Source organism: Stylophora pistillata, chromosome 9, assembly GCF_964205215.1.
Source record: "Stylophora pistillata chromosome 9, jaStyPist1.2, whole genome shotgun sequence".
Taxonomy (NCBI): domain Eukaryota; kingdom Metazoa; phylum Cnidaria; class Anthozoa; order Scleractinia; family Pocilloporidae; genus Stylophora; species Stylophora pistillata.
In genome coordinates this window covers 4,019,553-4,037,700 of record NC_142527.1, presented here as the reverse complement: position 1 = coordinate 4,037,700, position 18,148 = coordinate 4,019,553, and the positions used below count along the sequence as shown (strand labels likewise).

General features: G+C 40.2%; 1 protein-coding gene across 2 annotated transcripts; it reads right to left on the bottom strand.

The window, feature by feature from the left end:
* Positions 1-2,966: 2,966 nt before the first annotated feature.
* LOC111335805 (uncharacterized) lies at positions 2,967-18,060 on the bottom strand. Of its 2 annotated transcripts, XM_088733552.1 has the most exons (3): positions 17,955-18,060; positions 15,028-15,064; positions 2,967-8,922 (listed from the first exon to the last, which is right to left on the bottom strand). In XM_088733552.1, exon 3 carries the CDS (start codon positions 8,903-8,905, stop codon positions 5,381-5,383), a length of 3,525 nt encoding a protein of 1,174 aa, XP_088589678.1. In that variant the 5' UTR covers positions 8,906-8,922; positions 15,028-15,064; positions 17,955-18,060; the 3' UTR covers positions 2,967-5,380. The 2 variants fall into 2 exon arrangements, with proteins under 2 accessions (XP_088589678.1, XP_088589677.1); XM_088733551.1 differs by lacking the exon at positions 17,955-18,060 and having other exon boundaries at positions 15,028-15,272.
* Positions 18,061-18,148: the final 88 nt, after the last annotated feature.

Genomic DNA, 18,148 nt, shown 5'->3' with positions numbered 1-18,148 from the left:
ACCCCTACGACTACAGCAACCATACCGTACATAAAAGGTATGTCTGAAAACATCTCGCGCATCTTACTACCCTTCAATATCCGCGTCGCCCACAAACCCATCACCACACTACGTCAGTTACTAACCATCGTTAAAGACAAAGACGAACCGAGGAACAGACAGGGAACGATTTATAAGATCAATTGTTCCGACTGCCAAGCCTCCTACATCGGTGAGACTGGCAGAAACCTCACAACAAGACTGACTGAACACAGACGGGCGACGAGGAAAGGTGATGTCAGCAATCACATTGCTGAACACCATCGACTTACCAACCACAACATTGACTGGGACTCTGCGCAATGCCTAACCTACAGCACTGACTATTTTCAACGACTGACTCTGGAAAGCTGGTTTACTAACTTAGAACAGACTCCCCTAAACAGATGTCAACAACTACCCGCCCCATACAAACGACTCATTCACGACATAAACATCACAAACGACCGAAAAAGAACAACCTAGCTTTACCGACAGACCGAAACAGACCAATCACGAACGACTTACGTCACTTGAGTCTTACAGCCAATAACATCACGGCAAAACCAACCGATCATTTCACACGAACTGGAATAAGAACATTCTACTGACAACAATCACTCACTTGACTCTGATGATGACTTCCGCACAGGTTGTCGAAACAGGTTGTCGAAACCGGCAACAGTCCTTCTCAGGACTACACTCACCCGGACGATCAGACTACATCTTCACATGTTACCCCCGGGTTCAAACCATTTACTGCATTTGAGGTTTCGTTGACCTCTTAAGAACGAGTCTCTGTAAGAATCAAACATCTTGTGAAATGAAAATTTTCAACCCCCTTCAAATTTTGCATGCAGTTTGGCACTCAGGGGGGTGCACAAAATGCCCTTTTTAAAGGTTGCAGCACTCTTGTTGCCATGGTAACAACAGCTGCTTGTTCGAGGCTTAGGGCCTCATTTTCATACAAAAACATCGCAAAAAAGAGTGTAAAATGTTTATTTCTCTATCTCAAGTTAAATACAACATTACAAATTGGTGCCTCTAGCATACATAGTGACATCATTCGTCTTTGCTTTGATGCATTCAATTTTCCCTGGGAGTGAATGTGAACACACCAATAGATTATTTATCTTGGTACAGTTTCGGTCATTTTTGCTGCAGGGTAAAACAGGGAAAACGTTTTTCTAAATTTCTCCAAAAGTACCCCGAATCAGGAACTGAAACTTCGCACTTAGTTGGTTATAATATTCTACTTTTTCAGTGTGTTAAACTATCTGCGGGCTGGCCTCTACTTTTCATAGTGGCAATTCGCGAACGAAGCTCAAAAATTAGATATTGCATATATTTACAATGTTTACATCTAATCTTCTCAGCAACAATCGTTTCAGACAATTGCAAAGTCCAAGACTTTGAAAGAATGTTATCTTCTAAGCAATATCCCGAAGAGAAATCTCGCCTCTAGCTTTAATATTTTTAAAAAAATTGATCAACCCTCATGAAGGACTACTCGACGTAACTACAAACATGTACCTTAAACAGCGTGAATATCATCCAGATTCCGAGTACTGTACCCTCTTTCATGGGAATTTGAGCAATCCGAAATCCTCTGACGATACACCGTTATGCTTGTCTGTCATTTGAAACATGTTAAAGTTGGCTGATCTACACGAAACTATCGTAACACCGGTCATTTGTCATAAACATATACGTTATCACTATGTCGTGACGCTAGATTTATCCTTAAAGTTTCCGTGGGGTCGCTCCAAAGAAGACGACAAATGGACAGGAGGAGTGGATACTTGCATTGACGTGATCATTTTCGAAGCTATTTCGTAGAGAAAAGTCTCATTTAAAAAAAAAATACCAAATTGGGTTTGCAACGTGCTGCAGGTAACTCAAAACCGCGGTTCGTTTACTAGACCTAATTACTCAATTACGAGTATGACGAATATTAAAATTCCCGGGTCAATTTAAAAGTATTTTAATCTTATGTACAGAGCACATTCAAATGCCGTTGGCCTATTGCACCCAGGTCACGCTGCACATGAATCACGGTAACTAATCAGGATATTTATATACTAACAAACACAGGCCTAAAGTTTTTCAACTCAATTCTAGACGGTGGCTTTATGTGAAACTCGTTAGTTGGCCGAAGATCTCTCAAGTTACGCAATGTTTTACTCACATGATATACGTGTAGTTATTTTCAGCACGGTCGGGTTTACTGTTCCTCCTACACTGAACACTTTTCTTTTTTCTCCAATTTTTGCTTTAAAAAAAAAGCAAGCTACGCTCACTATGCACAGTTTCTGCATGCTCGGGTCGAAGCTTCTCCTTATTAATCGTTAAGGTACATTCATGATACAGCTTTTTGGCTTGTGTCAAATCATTCCTGGCATGGCATACATAACCCAAGTTATTGTAAGTAGTCGCTAATTGGACGCAGTCTTTTCCTAGCTTTATCGTGAAAATGTGTAATGCACGTTTAAACTGCTTGCTAGCTTGCTGAAGGTCACCAAACTTATACAATGTAAACCATGAGATACTTCTTGCAAAACTTGATTTCTATAGTATCCGTGGTATTGTTAAAGATTAGTTCACTTCATATTTGAGTAATAGGAAAGAATTTGTATCTCTTGATGCCGGATACTCAGTCTGATAGGACAAATATCTCCTGTGGTGTACCTCAGAGGTCGGTACTGGGACCTCTACTTTTTTCAATTTATATATAATTGTTCTGGGAAACTACACTTCCATCTATTTGTTGATCACGGATGCAAACTTATTTCTTCAACATAAGAAAATGAATTTACTAGAAAGTAATCTTGATAGTATTAATGAACTCAGTAATGTTCATTCCTGGTTATGTGTAGACAAACTTTCGTTAAATATCAGTGAGTCAAATTTTGTACTGTTTCACCCAGTGCAAAAAACAAACTACCCAAGTCAGTTACATTATTTATCAATAATCAATCTCTAACAGAGGAAAACTCCATCAGATAGCTAGGAATTTACATTGACTCAAATCTCAACTGGAAAAGTCATATTAATTATATTGTAAAAAAGATTAAACGTAGTATAGGCACTCTATCAGAACTTCGCTATTATCTTAATAGCAAAACCTTACTGGACCTATACTATGCTCTTGTATATCCATTTTTGACATACTGTATAATAGCTTGCATTGGGGCAACACTTATCAAACTTCTTTGCAGCCTCTTTTTGTATTGCAAAAGAAAGTCATTAGAATCATAACTTTCTCTGGCTTCTTAGAGCATACAAGCCCACTTTTCAAAGATTTAAATGTTATCAAATTATTTGACGAAGTAACTGTTCACACCGCGGTTTTTATGAACTAATTTAAAAACCAACTTCTTCCCATTTATTTTGATGTTTTTTTCACTTCAGTAAAAGAAACCGATAACTATAATACAAAGCTTTCCTCTAGAATGACTTATCCTCTGCCAAAGACAAGAACAAACTATGGTAAAATAAATATTAGATATCAAGGCGCTAAGGTTTGTAATGCAATCAGTGATGACATTAAACTTCTATGACTTAAAAAATTTAAAGGCCTGGCTAAACTAGTAAACTTCGTTGCGGAAACATTGTTGGGGAGGCAGATGTTTCCCAGTTTAGCCGTGCGGGAAACATATGTTGCGGAAACAAATTTTGCTGCTCGGAAACCAAAATTGTTTTTGCATGCAGACAAAAACATTTTTGTCTCCCGGACACAAATTTTGCGTCCGAAACATATGTTTCCCAGTTTAGCCGCGATGAAAACAACGTTGATTAGTTTCCAGTGCCGCTCGCACATTGAAAAATGTTTCATAGCAACGGCGAGCAGACAGCAATTAAAATGGCTGACTGCGAAGAAATTCAAGCAGGTCACGCTCAAAGAAAGGGAAAGGGAAAGGAAAGGAATTGGAAAGGCGAAGAAATCGAAATGATAATTACGCTGTATGAGGAAAGGCCTTGTCTCTGGGACGTGGGTCATAAGGACTACATGAACAGGGACAGTAAGGAGGTGGCGTATTCGCAACTCGATCTACTGATGACAGAAAAATATGATGTCAGCCGGGAGGGTTACAAGAGCAAGTGGAAAATTATCAGGTCACAATTAATGAGGGAACAGGCCCTGGAATCGAAAGAAAAAAGAAGTCCGGTCGACAAACAAGCGATGTGTACCGCTCTTCTTGGAAGTGGTACAAGATGCTGAAGTTCCTTATTATTGTGCAGAATGCCACAAAGGGCTTTGATACAGTGAAAATGTGAACATCTTATGATCCTCAGACTTCCTCGAAGTCAGTTTATTCATACACGCATGCGTAACTCATTTGTTTTCCGAAACAATGTTTCCTCGTTAAGCCACTGGGGCAACAAAACATTTTGTTCGTTTCCTGCTAATTTAGCCACCCCGGGAAACATAACAGGAAACAATGTTTCCGCAACAAAGTTTCCTAGTTTAGCCAGGCCCTAAGAAAAAGCTACAATCAAGTATTACTGCAAGTTACTAACTGACTTAATTATACTATACATTTTTTTTCTTCCGTTACTTAATCTGCCTATACGTACTTTATTTTCCTGCTTATTTTCGCTAACTTGTATTTTTAGCTTATAACTAGTTTTTGTCTGTGTGTTTCTGTGTTGCTGTAGGTGTTAAGTTAAGAAGTCTCAAGTAAATGACACCGTTAGTCATTACAGTATGTAAAATCCTAAGGATGGCTACTCAATTATATTAGCCTGGTGGTTATTTTGGGTTGCCAGTTGTTGTATTGTTGTTGTGTTGTGCTGTTTTGCCTAATATTTGGTGAATGATCGCAAAATCAATATGCTTAGACCTATGCCTTTTTTCGCAAATGCCTAGAGCACGTTTATAATATTCGTTGGCTTGTTGCCGGTGACCTAACTTACGATATACTACGCCAAGGCTTTGGTAGGTACTCGCAACATCAACGTGTTCGGATCCAAGCCTTCTCTTGTAAATGCTTAGAGCATGTTCAAAACACTCTTTGGCTTGTTGCAGGTCACCTAACTTGTAGTGAGCTTTGCTGAGGCCTCGGTAGGTAAGCGCAACGTCAACATTTTCGGATCCAATACTCCTCTTGTAAATGCCTAGAGCATGTTCATAACACTCTTTGGCTTGTTGCAGGTCACCTAACTTAAAGTTTGCTTTGCCAAGGTTATGGTAGATAAGCGCAACATCAACATGTTCGGATCCAATCATTCTCTTGTAAATGCCTAGAGCATGTTTATAAGACTCTTTGGCTTGTTGCAGGTCACCTAACTTATAGTATACTTTGCCAAGGCCTTGGTAGGTAAGCGCACCGTCAACATTTTCAGATCCAATCCTTCTCTTTTAAATGCCTAGAGCATGTTCATAACACTCGTTGGCTCGTTGCAGGTCACCTAACTTATCGTGTACTTTGCCGAGGTCTTGGTAGGTAAGCCCAACGTCAGCATGTTCTGATCCAATCCTTTCCTTGTAAATGCCTAGAGTATATTCAAAACATTCTTTGGCTTGTTGCAGGTCACCTAACATATAGTGTACTTTGCCAAGGCCTTGGTAGGTACGCGCAACGTCAACATGTTCGGATCCAGGTCTTCTCTTGTAAATGCCTAGAGCATGTTCATAACGTTCTTTAGCTTGTTGCAGGTCACCTAACTCATAATGTACTTTGCCAAGGCTTTGGTAGGTACGCGCAACGTCAACATGTTCGGAACTAGGCCTTCTCTTGTAAATTTCTAAAGCACGCTCACAACATTCTTTGGCTTGTTGAAAGTGACGCAGATCGGACAGCAAATCACTCAAGTTAATATAGGTACGCGCGACAGCAATGTGCTCAGGTCCAAGGCTCCTCAACTTAATCTCTAAGGCATCCATACAAAGCACCCTGGCACATGGCAGGTCACCCAAAGCATGCTGTACTTTTCCCAAGTCTTCATAACAACTGGCAACTTCAACATGGTCGGGTCCAAGCTCTTTTGTGAAAATGTTGAGAGCAAGATGGAGAGAGTTCATGGCCTGTTGCAGGTTACCCAACTCACGCTGTACAATACCTAGGTTTAGGTAAGTCTGTGCGACATCGACATGCTCACTTCCAAGCTCTGTTTTGAAAATGTCGAGAGCGTGATCGAGAGACTCCTTGGCCTGTCGCAGGTCACCCAACTCACGCTGTACAATACCTAGGTTTAGGTAAGTCTGTGCGACATTGGCATACGTACTTCCAAGCTCTGTCTTGAAAATGTCGAGAGCACGAACCAGTGACTCCTTGGCCTGTTGCAGGTTACCCAACTCACGCTGCACAACACCTAGCTTTTGGTAAGTATGTGCGACATCAACAGAGTCAGGTCCACCTATCTTCTTGTTAATTACAACAGCAAAATGAAAATGTGTCAAAGCCTGCTGCAGGTTACCCATTTTATGCTGTGCAATTCCTAAGTTGTAAGAAATGGACGCAACATCAACATGATCAGTACCATGCGTTTTCTTGTAAATTTCTAGAGCAAGTTGAAAATGCTCACTGGCCTGTTTCCAGTCATTCAATTCAAGCAGTGCATTACCGAGGTTATGATGACTCATTGCAACATTAACATCCTCGGGTCCACGCTTTTCCACATAAATGGCTATGGAAAGTTCCAGATATTCTATGGCTTTCTTTAGATCACCCATGGACCGTTGCAAATTACCTAATCTTTGATAAATGCTTGCACTGTTTGCAACAGTGTCGCTGGTTGGTTCAACAAGTTTCAAAGCCGTGTAATAGTAATACTCAGCAGAAGATAATTCGCAGTGATTCTCGCAAACTATGCCGATCCGGTGGAAACATGATGACCAATCTGAAACATTTGAAACGCCTTCTCTGAAAACTTGACATTCCTCTTCAAAAGCAAAAAAATGTTTCATGTTTATGGCTAAAGCTTTGAAGTGTGCAATGAGGTGCTTGGTGTTGGCAATAGAGTCAGTATCATACCAAGCGTTGAATGGCTGTATTTCTATGAACTCGTTGAATGATTTTACGGCAGCACAAACTGTTTGAGCGTATCCTTGAGACTCCTCGTGGCTGATTACAAATGTTATGGAGTCCCACACAACCTGGTGCATACCAATGAAAACTCCATTCTCTCTTTCTTCGAACAGAAATAGTGAGTAGCCTTCGATTTGAATGGCAACGACGTCTTTGTCAACATGCTCATCTATATTCAAAATGTAATTCGTAAGGACATCGAGATGTAATGCTTGAGGAGCGCAAAGGGAAAGGAGAGTGAACGAATGCTTCATTATACTGTCGCTGCCTATCGCTCTTTCAACGGCCAGTCTTGTTGCTACTGTCATGGATTTGCTGTAGGCTGGGTTGGTCTTTGTTAGTACCTCCTCAGTTAGGGCTCGCGTTCCTTTTCTTAGCTTTTCTAAGTACTTCTTCCAGCCAAAGTTCGCCGACCAATTACATTCACGGATCTTTCTGATGTAAGTGCCTGCGCTAGCCAAGGCAAGAGGTTGGTAATCTAAGGCTTTTGCAACCTCATCTTCCATCTCTTGATCTGCAAAACCTGCAATTTTGGCCAAAAAATGCCATGCTTCGATTGGCTTCATACCCAGACTGATGGAAAAGTGAGAAATAAAGGAACAAGTAGGGGGGATAGACAAGGTATCCTGCGTCGTGATGAGCAACTGCCCTTGGCTCCATCTTTTATTTCCTGATTGAGGAAGAAGTTCAGTTCTTTCAGAGACACTCAACACGTTGTCTACCACTACAAGCCACGATGCATAAAGGTGAAGTTTTGTTGCAATTAAATCTCTAAGATTCTTGATTTTTTCGACAATGCTCGTCTCCTTGAACCTGCTAGTGTCCGTAACGTTGTATTCAGGACATTTGACCTGTCGTGCAAGTGTAACGTACGATTCCAGGAGTGTTTCTAAGTTTTCAGCGTTTAAAGTCATCACAAACGAGGGGAGACTGGTTTCTGAGTTGACTTTGTTGTAGAATTTTTCAGCTATTAGACCAGCCAGCTGAGATTTGCCACTTCCGGGATTACCAGTGATGTACAAGTAGCTTAAAAAATTTTTGTTTACTTCCTTCAGTTGATCCAGCTCTTCTGTTATTTCGGCCACCTCATCATCACGAGTTGCAATTTCGTGAGATGGCCTAGGAGGAAGAATGCAGAATGAGGAAACATCATCTATCAGTTGAACTTTAAGGACCTCTCTCCTTTCTTCTGAAATTTCAAGTTGCTCTTTAACAAGTTGGCACTTTTGCTCTGATGTTTCTAGCTGTTTTTTAGCCGTTCCTAGTTCGACTTTGGTTTCTTCGAGTTCTCTTTGAAGTAGCTGACATTTTTTCTTCAGGCTTTGAACTTCTTCGGTCTCGAAACTTTCCTGTTTACTGACTTCCTCAACTTGTTTAAGAGAGCGACCAAGTAACTTAAAAGCAATTTTAACTCTACGAACTGCAAGTATAAACTCTAAATCAGACAGCTGGCCCCAGGGCACATGAGCAAAGTTCACGTTGCGAAACTCTCTAAGATCGTCGACACTTGATTTAGCTGTTGCGCTTAGTCCATGACTGATGGAGTCAGAATGAAGCATTGCAAAGAATAGCGTTGTGCAGTCCCATTGTTTCCTATCTCCCTTTTTCACTATTTCTAATAATCGAGTATTTCGTGTTCGGCTATGGGGAGATTCGTTGTTGTAAAAGTCCAAGCCATTTCCAGGGGTGTCTTTCCATTCTCCCAAAGTTGCCTTGTAACGAGTGTCCCACTGTTGTTTGAAGATTGATCGCAATTCCTGAGGAAAGATGTTCGTGACAATGTAGCAAATTCGGAAGTAGTTTAGCTGCTTTTTGCTGTATACAGGTGCAGAAGCCATTTCTCTTTGCTTTTCCATTGTTCAAGATTTCCAGCCTGTTTGAAACGTGTAAGACAAGTTAAATTTAGTTTTAATTTTAATCGTCTAACATGGCACACAGGATAACCCATCGGCTATGGGCCTGATTATATGAGCCGGACTGGCTTGGTTTGCCTGTATGTCCTTCTTCCCGGTATTACATGATCAAAGCGAGTCAACCCTGAGCTTTCTGTTGCTATAAACCGCGGGAGAACGGAGCGAACTCGATTGGTAGGTCATGCCGAGAAATCGACGACAGTAGCGGTTGATGTCGTGGGCGCTACATATGCTAATGAGGGACTTTCAATTCTCATTTCCCACTTCAAAAATGCTTCCACTGGAGGTCTATGACATTTTTTAATTTAAATTAGCGTTTCTACAAATAAAGGATTACTATGTTTTGGAAATCAAAGGACTTTAAAGATATTATAGAGCAACAGGAAATGTAATTAACTGAAATTATGTTACACATGCATAATCCAAAAGATCGGAATCAAAATTATCACAATACACCATGGGATGAACAGCTTCAGTACAGCCAAAATCCGCTAAAAAGCTAGGTTGCAAAGCCCTTCAAAGATGGCGACTATTTTTCTTGTGAGTTTCAAGACTTCACCAACTTCGACTTATTTTTATTGCTTACACAAGCGCTCGTTTACCCCGAAGGGGTAAATAACTGGGAAAACATGAAATACGGGATTTTTTCCGCTATTTCGGCCGAAAATTAACGGCTCTCTGTGCCTTGAAATATGTCTCAAATCATAGTTAAAATGGACAATCGATCATCGTAGAAGACGTAATAATGATAATATATTTATAGAGCGCTTTAACTATTGGTCAATATTCAAAAACGCTGTACAATAGGAATATATATCAAATAGACCAAAAGTCACAAATTAAAAGCCTTTTAAAAAGAAAAGTCTTCAGCCTTTTTTTAAACACAGAAATACTGCTACTAGATCTAATAGTCAGCGGTAATGAGTTCCATAAAACTGGTGCAGCGTGGGTGAAAGCGCGATCCCCAAATGTAGAGCAGTGGACTCTGGGAACTGACAGAAGAAACTGTGAGGACGAACGAAGAGAATAGTTGGATTCGGTTTTCAGAGACAGAAGATCGTTAATATAATCTGGAGCTTGGTTATGTAAGGACTTATAGACAATGAGAAGCAGTTTGAACTGGACTCAGAACTCTAAAGGGAGCCAGTGTAGGTCAACAAGAGCAGGCGTTAGATGGTCGAACTTAGACCATTGAAAAACAACTCTAACTGCTGCGTTCTGGACTTTCTGAAGGCGATCAAGTTGATATTTAGGTAGGCCAAAGAGAAGGGCGTGGCAGTAGTCAAGGTGAGAGGATACAAATGCATGGACCAATGCTTTTGTCGTGTTAACATTGAGGAATTTCCTAATCTGTCTTATTTTATAGAGACCTTGAAAAGCTTTACTACAGGTTTTGCCTACATGTATATTCATACGCATTTGGGCATCGAACCATGATCCAAGATTTCGAACGCTTTCTGAGGGTTTAATGCTAGATTCACCTACGACGATAGAATCGATTGTCGTCTTTTCCAGCTGACGACGGGAGCCGATAATAAGAAACTCTGTTTTTATGTCATTAATCATTAGGCGATTGGATATAAACCAAGAGCGCACCTCAGCGATACAGCTCTCCAGAACTTTGATAGCTTCAACTTGAGATTCCAGGGACATAGGTCAAAAGGAGAAGTGGAGCCGAGTGTCATCTGCATAACTATGGGCGGAGGGAAGGTGATGAGAGATAGTATGAAAGAGGCGGGAAACATAGAGAGTAAAAAGAACAGGCCCCATGCCCCAGGCCCCAGGCCCCAGGCCCCAGGCCCCATACAGCTGCTTTAAGGAACTCCACAATTAAGAATAAAATCGTCAGACGCTTTGCCATTGATTAGAACACGCTGTTTGCGATCACATAGAAACGAATCAAACCATTTTAAGGCGGTGCCAGTAACTCCAAAATCTCGTTCGAGGACGTTTAGGAGAATGGAATGCTTGATCGTGTCAAACGTAGCACTAAGGTCTAAAAGCACGAGCAGTGTTACTTCCTGGTTGTCCATATGTAACAGGACATGGTAAACACAGGCGGATTTAAAGCATCAGAGGGGCCATAAGAAGTCAAAAAGATGACCGTCTGGGGCCGAACTGAGGTACATCGGGGGATAGTAGGGATTCTTGTAAGTGTTGTTTACGTTTCTTTTTTTAATGATTTAGACGCGGACAGTTTGACTATCCACTTTATCTTCAAATATATTGCCGCATTTCATTCAATTCATTTCTCACATAAAGCTTTGTACGGCAACCATTTTAAAGTCCGCGAATCTTCCACACTGCGCATGTTCCGCCGCCATTTCGTATTCGATTTCTCGGCCAGTGGCCGCTCGAGGGTCGATATACTTCGGCGGGAAGTGGTAGTTTTCAAATGGAGTCTACGATAATGCGGCGGATGATTGATGCAGCCTTTTTCCAGCACTTGCCTAGATAATTTTCTGCATTTATGCAGTTACACGGGCTTTTATATCTGTGACCGAAAAATGTTAACTTCGACAAATGAATAGTCTCGCCACCAGACCTTTCACTAATTGATATTGTTTGCTTTTCTCAGCATTGATATCCACGTTGCGCTACTCCATATTAGTTTTAAAATTACCAAGTGGAAGTAAGCTCATCGACCATGTCAATCGTCTGCTTAAATGTTGTACTTGTGGCCACCGTGTTCGCATGTGATTGGCATCAATGCATTCGGGCAGTGTATTTCCCACTGTCCTCTTGCTGGCTTATTGAACTTGGCTTGCCCGATGACGGCTAAGCGAATTCAATTACATGGAAAAAACCTCAGCCCAGTCAGGCGGGACCTTGGTACCGCGATAACAGGGCAGGCTTGGTTGTAGTGTAATTACGAAGTTGATCTTTTTTTTACACTAAACAAAAGTGCCAAGATCTCGGCAAAATCGAGTCAGGACAGTCAGCCTGGCTAACCAGACCTGCCAGGCTCATGCAATCAGGCCTGCAAATGACCTCAAACCGCAAATGATCCCGTAGGAAATTAATATGGTTTAAAATTAACAGGGAAATAGAAGTATAAAATGAGCATAACGCGATTTTGTATTTCTCGACTTCGAGCCGTCTTCCTGGCCTTTTCGGTGAAGTCCCTCACTCTGGGAGTAGGTTTTGTTGTCAGTCCCTACTTTTCCGCGCGGCCGAAAAGCAGGGACTGTTCTTAGTCTGCCCACCCAAAGTTACATAAACTCAGTTAGCGCATATCTCGTTTACCTGCCTGCAGGTGGTAGTTTGTGTTTCCAAGTGCAAGACACATTGCTTGCGTGCAGACGTCTCTTATTTCCTTTATTGCACGCGGAAAAGGGACATCAGGAAATAGGAGACGTCTGTACGCAGGCAAGAGACTCAACACGGTGAAAATTCGATCACCGTAATGGACGGTTGAAGATCTGGGACAAGTGGCAAGGCGAGGGGGAGGGGAAGAAGAACTTCCCCCCTCCCCCTCGCCTTGTCGCTCGTCCCAAATCTTCCACCCGTTCAGAATGGCGACTGAATATTCGCCGCGCTGAATCTCGCGCTTGAAACAAACTACCGTCTGCAAGCAGGCTAATGTTTAATATTTCGCAATTAAATGCTTCACCTCTCGTGTTTCTCCCTCTATATGTCTTTTGTCGATGTTTCTATTTTCTTTACATTTTAATTAGCTCGGGCTATTGCCGGCACTGACGTTTTTTGTTTCCAAGGGGATCATTTGGGGTCCTCTATGAAAAGGTATCTTGTGGGCCTAAGACCACCTGCTAACATGTCTTTTACGCAAGCAAGAGAATACGAACAGTTGATATTCTCATGACGCTGGCTACGTGTGGAGGCCTAATAGGGCTCGCAAATTTTTTTCTTTTTATTTTGGTTTGAATTTTGGACGAATCGTAAGATAAGGTTGATAAAAAGGGTTGGTTGTTACTTATTGTATTCAGAGACGTCACAAGCCAAATGATGACGGAGCACTTTCGTAATCACGACTTTTCTTAATATCTCAACGGCGATCGTAACTCCCAAGCGTTCTCCAAAGTGTATTTACAGGGTCGTGTTTTAAAAGTTATATTCAGCTGTATTTTACGTTGTGTGTTTCCAGTTTCCTATTTCAAATTTAAAATTTGTAACCTAAGCGCCTTCTTCTCGTTGAGATTCATTTGTTAGCCTCGCTAGTTTCGCTTCCATCCAGATAACTCAATTTTCTATTGCAGCGATGGACATCGCCTCTACTGACCCAAGTTGAATGTTGAAAGTTGTTATTTGCAGACCTCCCAAGAAAAGAAAACCAGGCAAACTGAAGAATTCTAGGTCTCTCCTGGTAGCATCCATAACTCATGCTTGTTTATTAAAAACACTTGCCACTGACGCACAATGTATGCAAATTTGAGTGAGGTTTACCATCCAATCGACAAAACGTGCTCTTTCAGCTCTAACTTAAGAATAAAAAATCCAATTAAAAAAGGCCATTCCCAATAAATCCACTTCAGTTACCTTAACAAATCTGAATGATACCTTGTATCAACTGTTACAGCGATATCAAAGCATTCTTTACTTGTCACGGTTGTGATTTTCACTTTGTTTCGACTTGATAAAATCGAAACTGGAAATATTATCATCAATATCTAATTAGTCTTTTTAACTAAGTCTTTCACTATAGTCTTTTTCAGGTATTTTAGTTTGGAAACTTGTCGTGACAAAAACAGTTGCACTTAATCTTTGCCATAAAAGCGGCCGACAGATGTCTCCGCACATCTGTTTTATTCTGAAATAGTTCAAATAGTTTTACTGCTTTAATAACTGCAGTAGCTCCCTTAAAGATGTGTACTATTGATCGAAAATGTTGTAAGTAATGTAATGGGAAACAGATCCAATTAATTATCAAGTAATACTAAAATGCCATTGAGTCCTTTAATTTTAAGAAAATTTATCAAACATGAATAATCCGTGCTGCTTCAAAGAGAGATTACAATTGACGAGGTAAATGGGGTGTTAAATAACAAACACTGTATTATAATTACTTTGTAAAATTTAAAACAAACTCTGTATTTTATGAGTGTCTTCAAAGTTCTATAATTTTTGGCAAGTTCCTTACTGAAAGTTAATGAATCAGGGACCATAACCTTGCCCCTCTCTCACAAACCAAGATTCCGCCGCCTGAGACACAAAACTCGATTGGTGTTCTCAAAATACCACCTATGCAAATATTAATATGGCCCATCACTCCAGTCTAGTTTGATTTTGCATCTAACTTCCTGATGAAGGAAAATGGTGATCGGGTTTTCTAAATGGTTTGATTTAAAGTCACTTAGACATATCATACATTCTTTCTCTTAGGGAATTTTAAATTATTTACTATTCTTAACTCGCCACGGCTGCGACAGCTTGATTTCCACTTTAAGAATCAAAGCTAATTTCACTTTTATTTATGCTTAATATACCTAAGGAATGTATTTCATATATTTCTACTTTAAAAGCTTGTAGTAACGAAACTACACGGGAAGGATCGCCATTGAAGAGAAAGTTGTAGGTTTGACTTTCGTTCAAATTGTTCTGCTTTGATAACTGCTGTAGTTTCTTTGGATGCATACAAATTATTAATTAATAGAGTTGAATCATCGATTTCAATGAAACTATTAGAGCAAACGCAACGATAAACCAGAGTACAATTCGATTGTAACAGAGATGAGATAGTTATTGAAACGTCGGTTCTGATTAAATGAAGGTGTGTACATTTCCCAGGATGGAATTTCAGTCAGGAATAATCTGCGCCACTCCTTCGAATGAGAGAGTGCCTGATGTTGCACGAGTAAACGAGTCATTATCTGACAAATCCCGTGGACTGATTAAGTTATCAAACTTAGCACGAATACTGTGTTTGGTTTGTGACATCGACATTCAAAAGTTTTTTGAGGCAACGTATCGCTGCCAGTTGATGTACTTTGTATCTAGGGTTACCACTTCCGGTTTCAGAAGAACTTAGTCTGATAACATCAGTTTAATCCTTCATTCGCTTTTGATAAAAGAACTTTCATCAAACGTTGTGAAGAGTCTGTACTTACCACTTCAAATTTTATATGTCAGCCATATTATCACCATCTGCATCGAAAAGAAGGAAAAGTTGAGAGAGACCAAGTCAGAGTCGACCTCAACAAACTCGTTTGCTGTGTCCCATCAAGCCCTTGGGCTTGTAACAACCAAGTGCAAGACATATTGCTTGCGTGTAGACGTCTCTTATTTCCTTTGTTGCACGCGGGGACGTCAGGAAATAGGAGACGTCTGTACGCAGGCAAGAGACTCAACACGATGAAAATACGGTCACCATAATGGACAGTTAAAGATCTGGGACAAGTGGCAAGGCGAGGGGGAGGGGAAGAAGAACTTCCCCCCTCCCCCTCGCCTTGTCGCTCGTCCCAAATCTTCCACCCGTTCAGAATGGCGACTGAATATTCGCCGCGCTGAATCTCGCGCTTGAAAACAAACTACCGTCTGCAAGCAGGCTAATGTTTAATATTTCGCAATTAAATGCTTCACCTCTCGTGTTTCTCCCTCTATATGTCTTTTGTCGATGTTTCTATTTTCTTTACATTTTAATTAGCTCGGACTATTGCACTGACGTTTTTTATTTCCAAGGGGATCATTTGGGGTCCTCTATGAAAAGGTATCTTGTGGGCCTAAGACCACCTGCTGAGATGTCTTTTACGCAAGCAAGAGACTACGAACAGTTGATATTCTCATGACGCTGGCTACGTGTGGAGGCCTAATAGGGCTCGCAAATGTTTTTCTTTTTATTTTGGTTTGAATTTTGGACGAATCGTAAGATAAGGTTGATAAAAAGGGTTGGTTGTTACTTATTGCATTCAGAGACGTCACAAGCCAAATGATGACGGAGCACTTTCGCGTTCGTAATCACGACTTTTCTTAATATCTCAACGGCGATCGTAACTCCCAAGCGTTCTCCAAAGTGTATTTACAGGGTCGTGTTTTAAAAGTTATATTCAGCTGTATTTTACGTTGTGTGTTTCCAGTTTCCTATTTCAAATTTAAAATTTGTAACCTAAGCGCCTTCTTCTCGTTGAGATTCATTTGTTAGCCTCGCTAGTTTCGCTTCCATCCAGATGACTCAATTTTCTATTGCAGCGATGGACATCGCCTCTACTGACCCAAGTTGAATGTTGAAAGTTGTTAGTTACAGACCTCTCAAGAAAAGAAAACCAGGCAACCTGAATAATTCTAAGTCTCTCCTGGTAGCTTCCATAACTTATGCTTGTTTATTAAAAACACTTGCCACTGACGCACAATGTATGCAAATTTGAGTCAGGTTTACTATCCAATCGACAAAACGTGCTCTTTCAGCTCTGACTTAAGAATAAAAAATCCAATTAAAAAAGGCCATTCCCAATAAATCCACTTCAGTTACCTTAACAAATCTGAATGATACCTTGTATCAACTGTTACAGCGATATCAAAGCATTCTTTACTTGTCACGGTTGTGATTTTCACTTTGTTTCGATTTGATAAAATCGAAACTGGAAATATTATCATCAATATCTAATTAGTCTTTTTAACTAAGTCTTTCACTATAGTCTTTTTCAGGTATTTTAGTTTGGAAACTTGTCGTGACAAAAACAGTTGCACTTAATCTTTGCCATAAAAGCGGCCGACAGATGTCTCCGCACATCTGTTTTATTCTGAAATAGTTCAAATAGTTTTACTGCTTTAATAACTGCAGTAGCTCCCTTAAAGATGTGTACTATTGATCGAAAATGTTGTAAGTAATGTAATGGGAAACAGATCCAATTAATTATCAAGTAATACTAAAATGCCACTGAGTCCTTAAATTTTAAGAAGACTTATCAAACATGAATAATCCGTGCTGCTTCAAAGAGAGATTACAATTGACGTGGTAAATGGGGTGTTAAATAACAAACACTGTATTATAATGACTTTGTAAAATTTAAAACAAACTCTGTATTTTATGAGTGTCTTCAAAGTTCTATAATTTTTGGCAAGTTCCTTATTGAAAGTTAATGAATCAAGGACCATAACCATGCCCCTCTCTCACAAACCAAGATTCCGCCGCCTGAGACACAAAACTCGATTAGTGTTCTCAAAATACCACCTATGCAAATATTAATATGGCCCATCACTCCAGTCTAGTTTGATTTTGCATCTAACTTCTTGATGAAGGAAAATGGTGATCGGGTTTTCTAAATGGTTTGATTTAAAGTCACTTAGACATATCATACATTCCTTCTCTTAGCGAATTTTAAATTATTTACTATTCTTAACTCGCCACGGCTGCGACACCTTGATTTCCACTTTAAAGAATCAAAGCTAATTTCATTTTCATTTATGCTTAATATACCTAAGGAATGTATTTCATATATTTCTACTTTAAAAGCTTGTAGTAACGAAACTACACGGGAAGGATCGCCATTGAAGAGAAAGTTGTAGGTTTGACTTTCGTTCAAATTGTTCTGCTTTGATAACTGCTGTAGTTTCTTTGGATGCATACAAATTATTAATTAACAGGGTTGAATCATCGATTTCAATGAAACTATTAGAGCAAACGCAACGATAAACCAGAGTACAATTCGATTGTAACAGAGATGAGATAGTTATTGAAACGTCGGTTCTGATTAAATGAAGGTGTGTACATTTCCCAGGATGGAATTTCAGTCAGGAATAATCTGCGCCACTCCTTCGAATGAGAGAGTGCCTGATGTTGCACGAGTTAACGAGTCATTATCTAACAAATCCCGTGGACTGATTAAGTTATCAAACTTAGCACGAATACTGTGTTTGGTTTGTGACATCGACATTCAAAAGTTTTTTGAGGCAACGTATCGCTGCCAGTTGATGTACTTTGTATCTAGGGTTACCACTTCCGGTTTCAGAAGAACTTAGTCTGATAACATCAGTTTAATCCTTCATTCGCTTTTGATAAAAGAACTTTCATCAAACGTTGTGAAGAGTCTGTACTTACCACTTCAAATTTTATATGTCAGCCATATTATCACCATCTGCATCGAAAAGAAGGAAAAGTTGAGAGAGACCAAGTCAGAGTCGACCTCAACAAACTCGTTTGCTGTATCCCATCAAGCTCTTGAGCTTTTAACAATCTAGCACAGGCAAGCAACACGTGCAAATTGCGCTTTGGCTTTAAGTTTGACCCGCGAA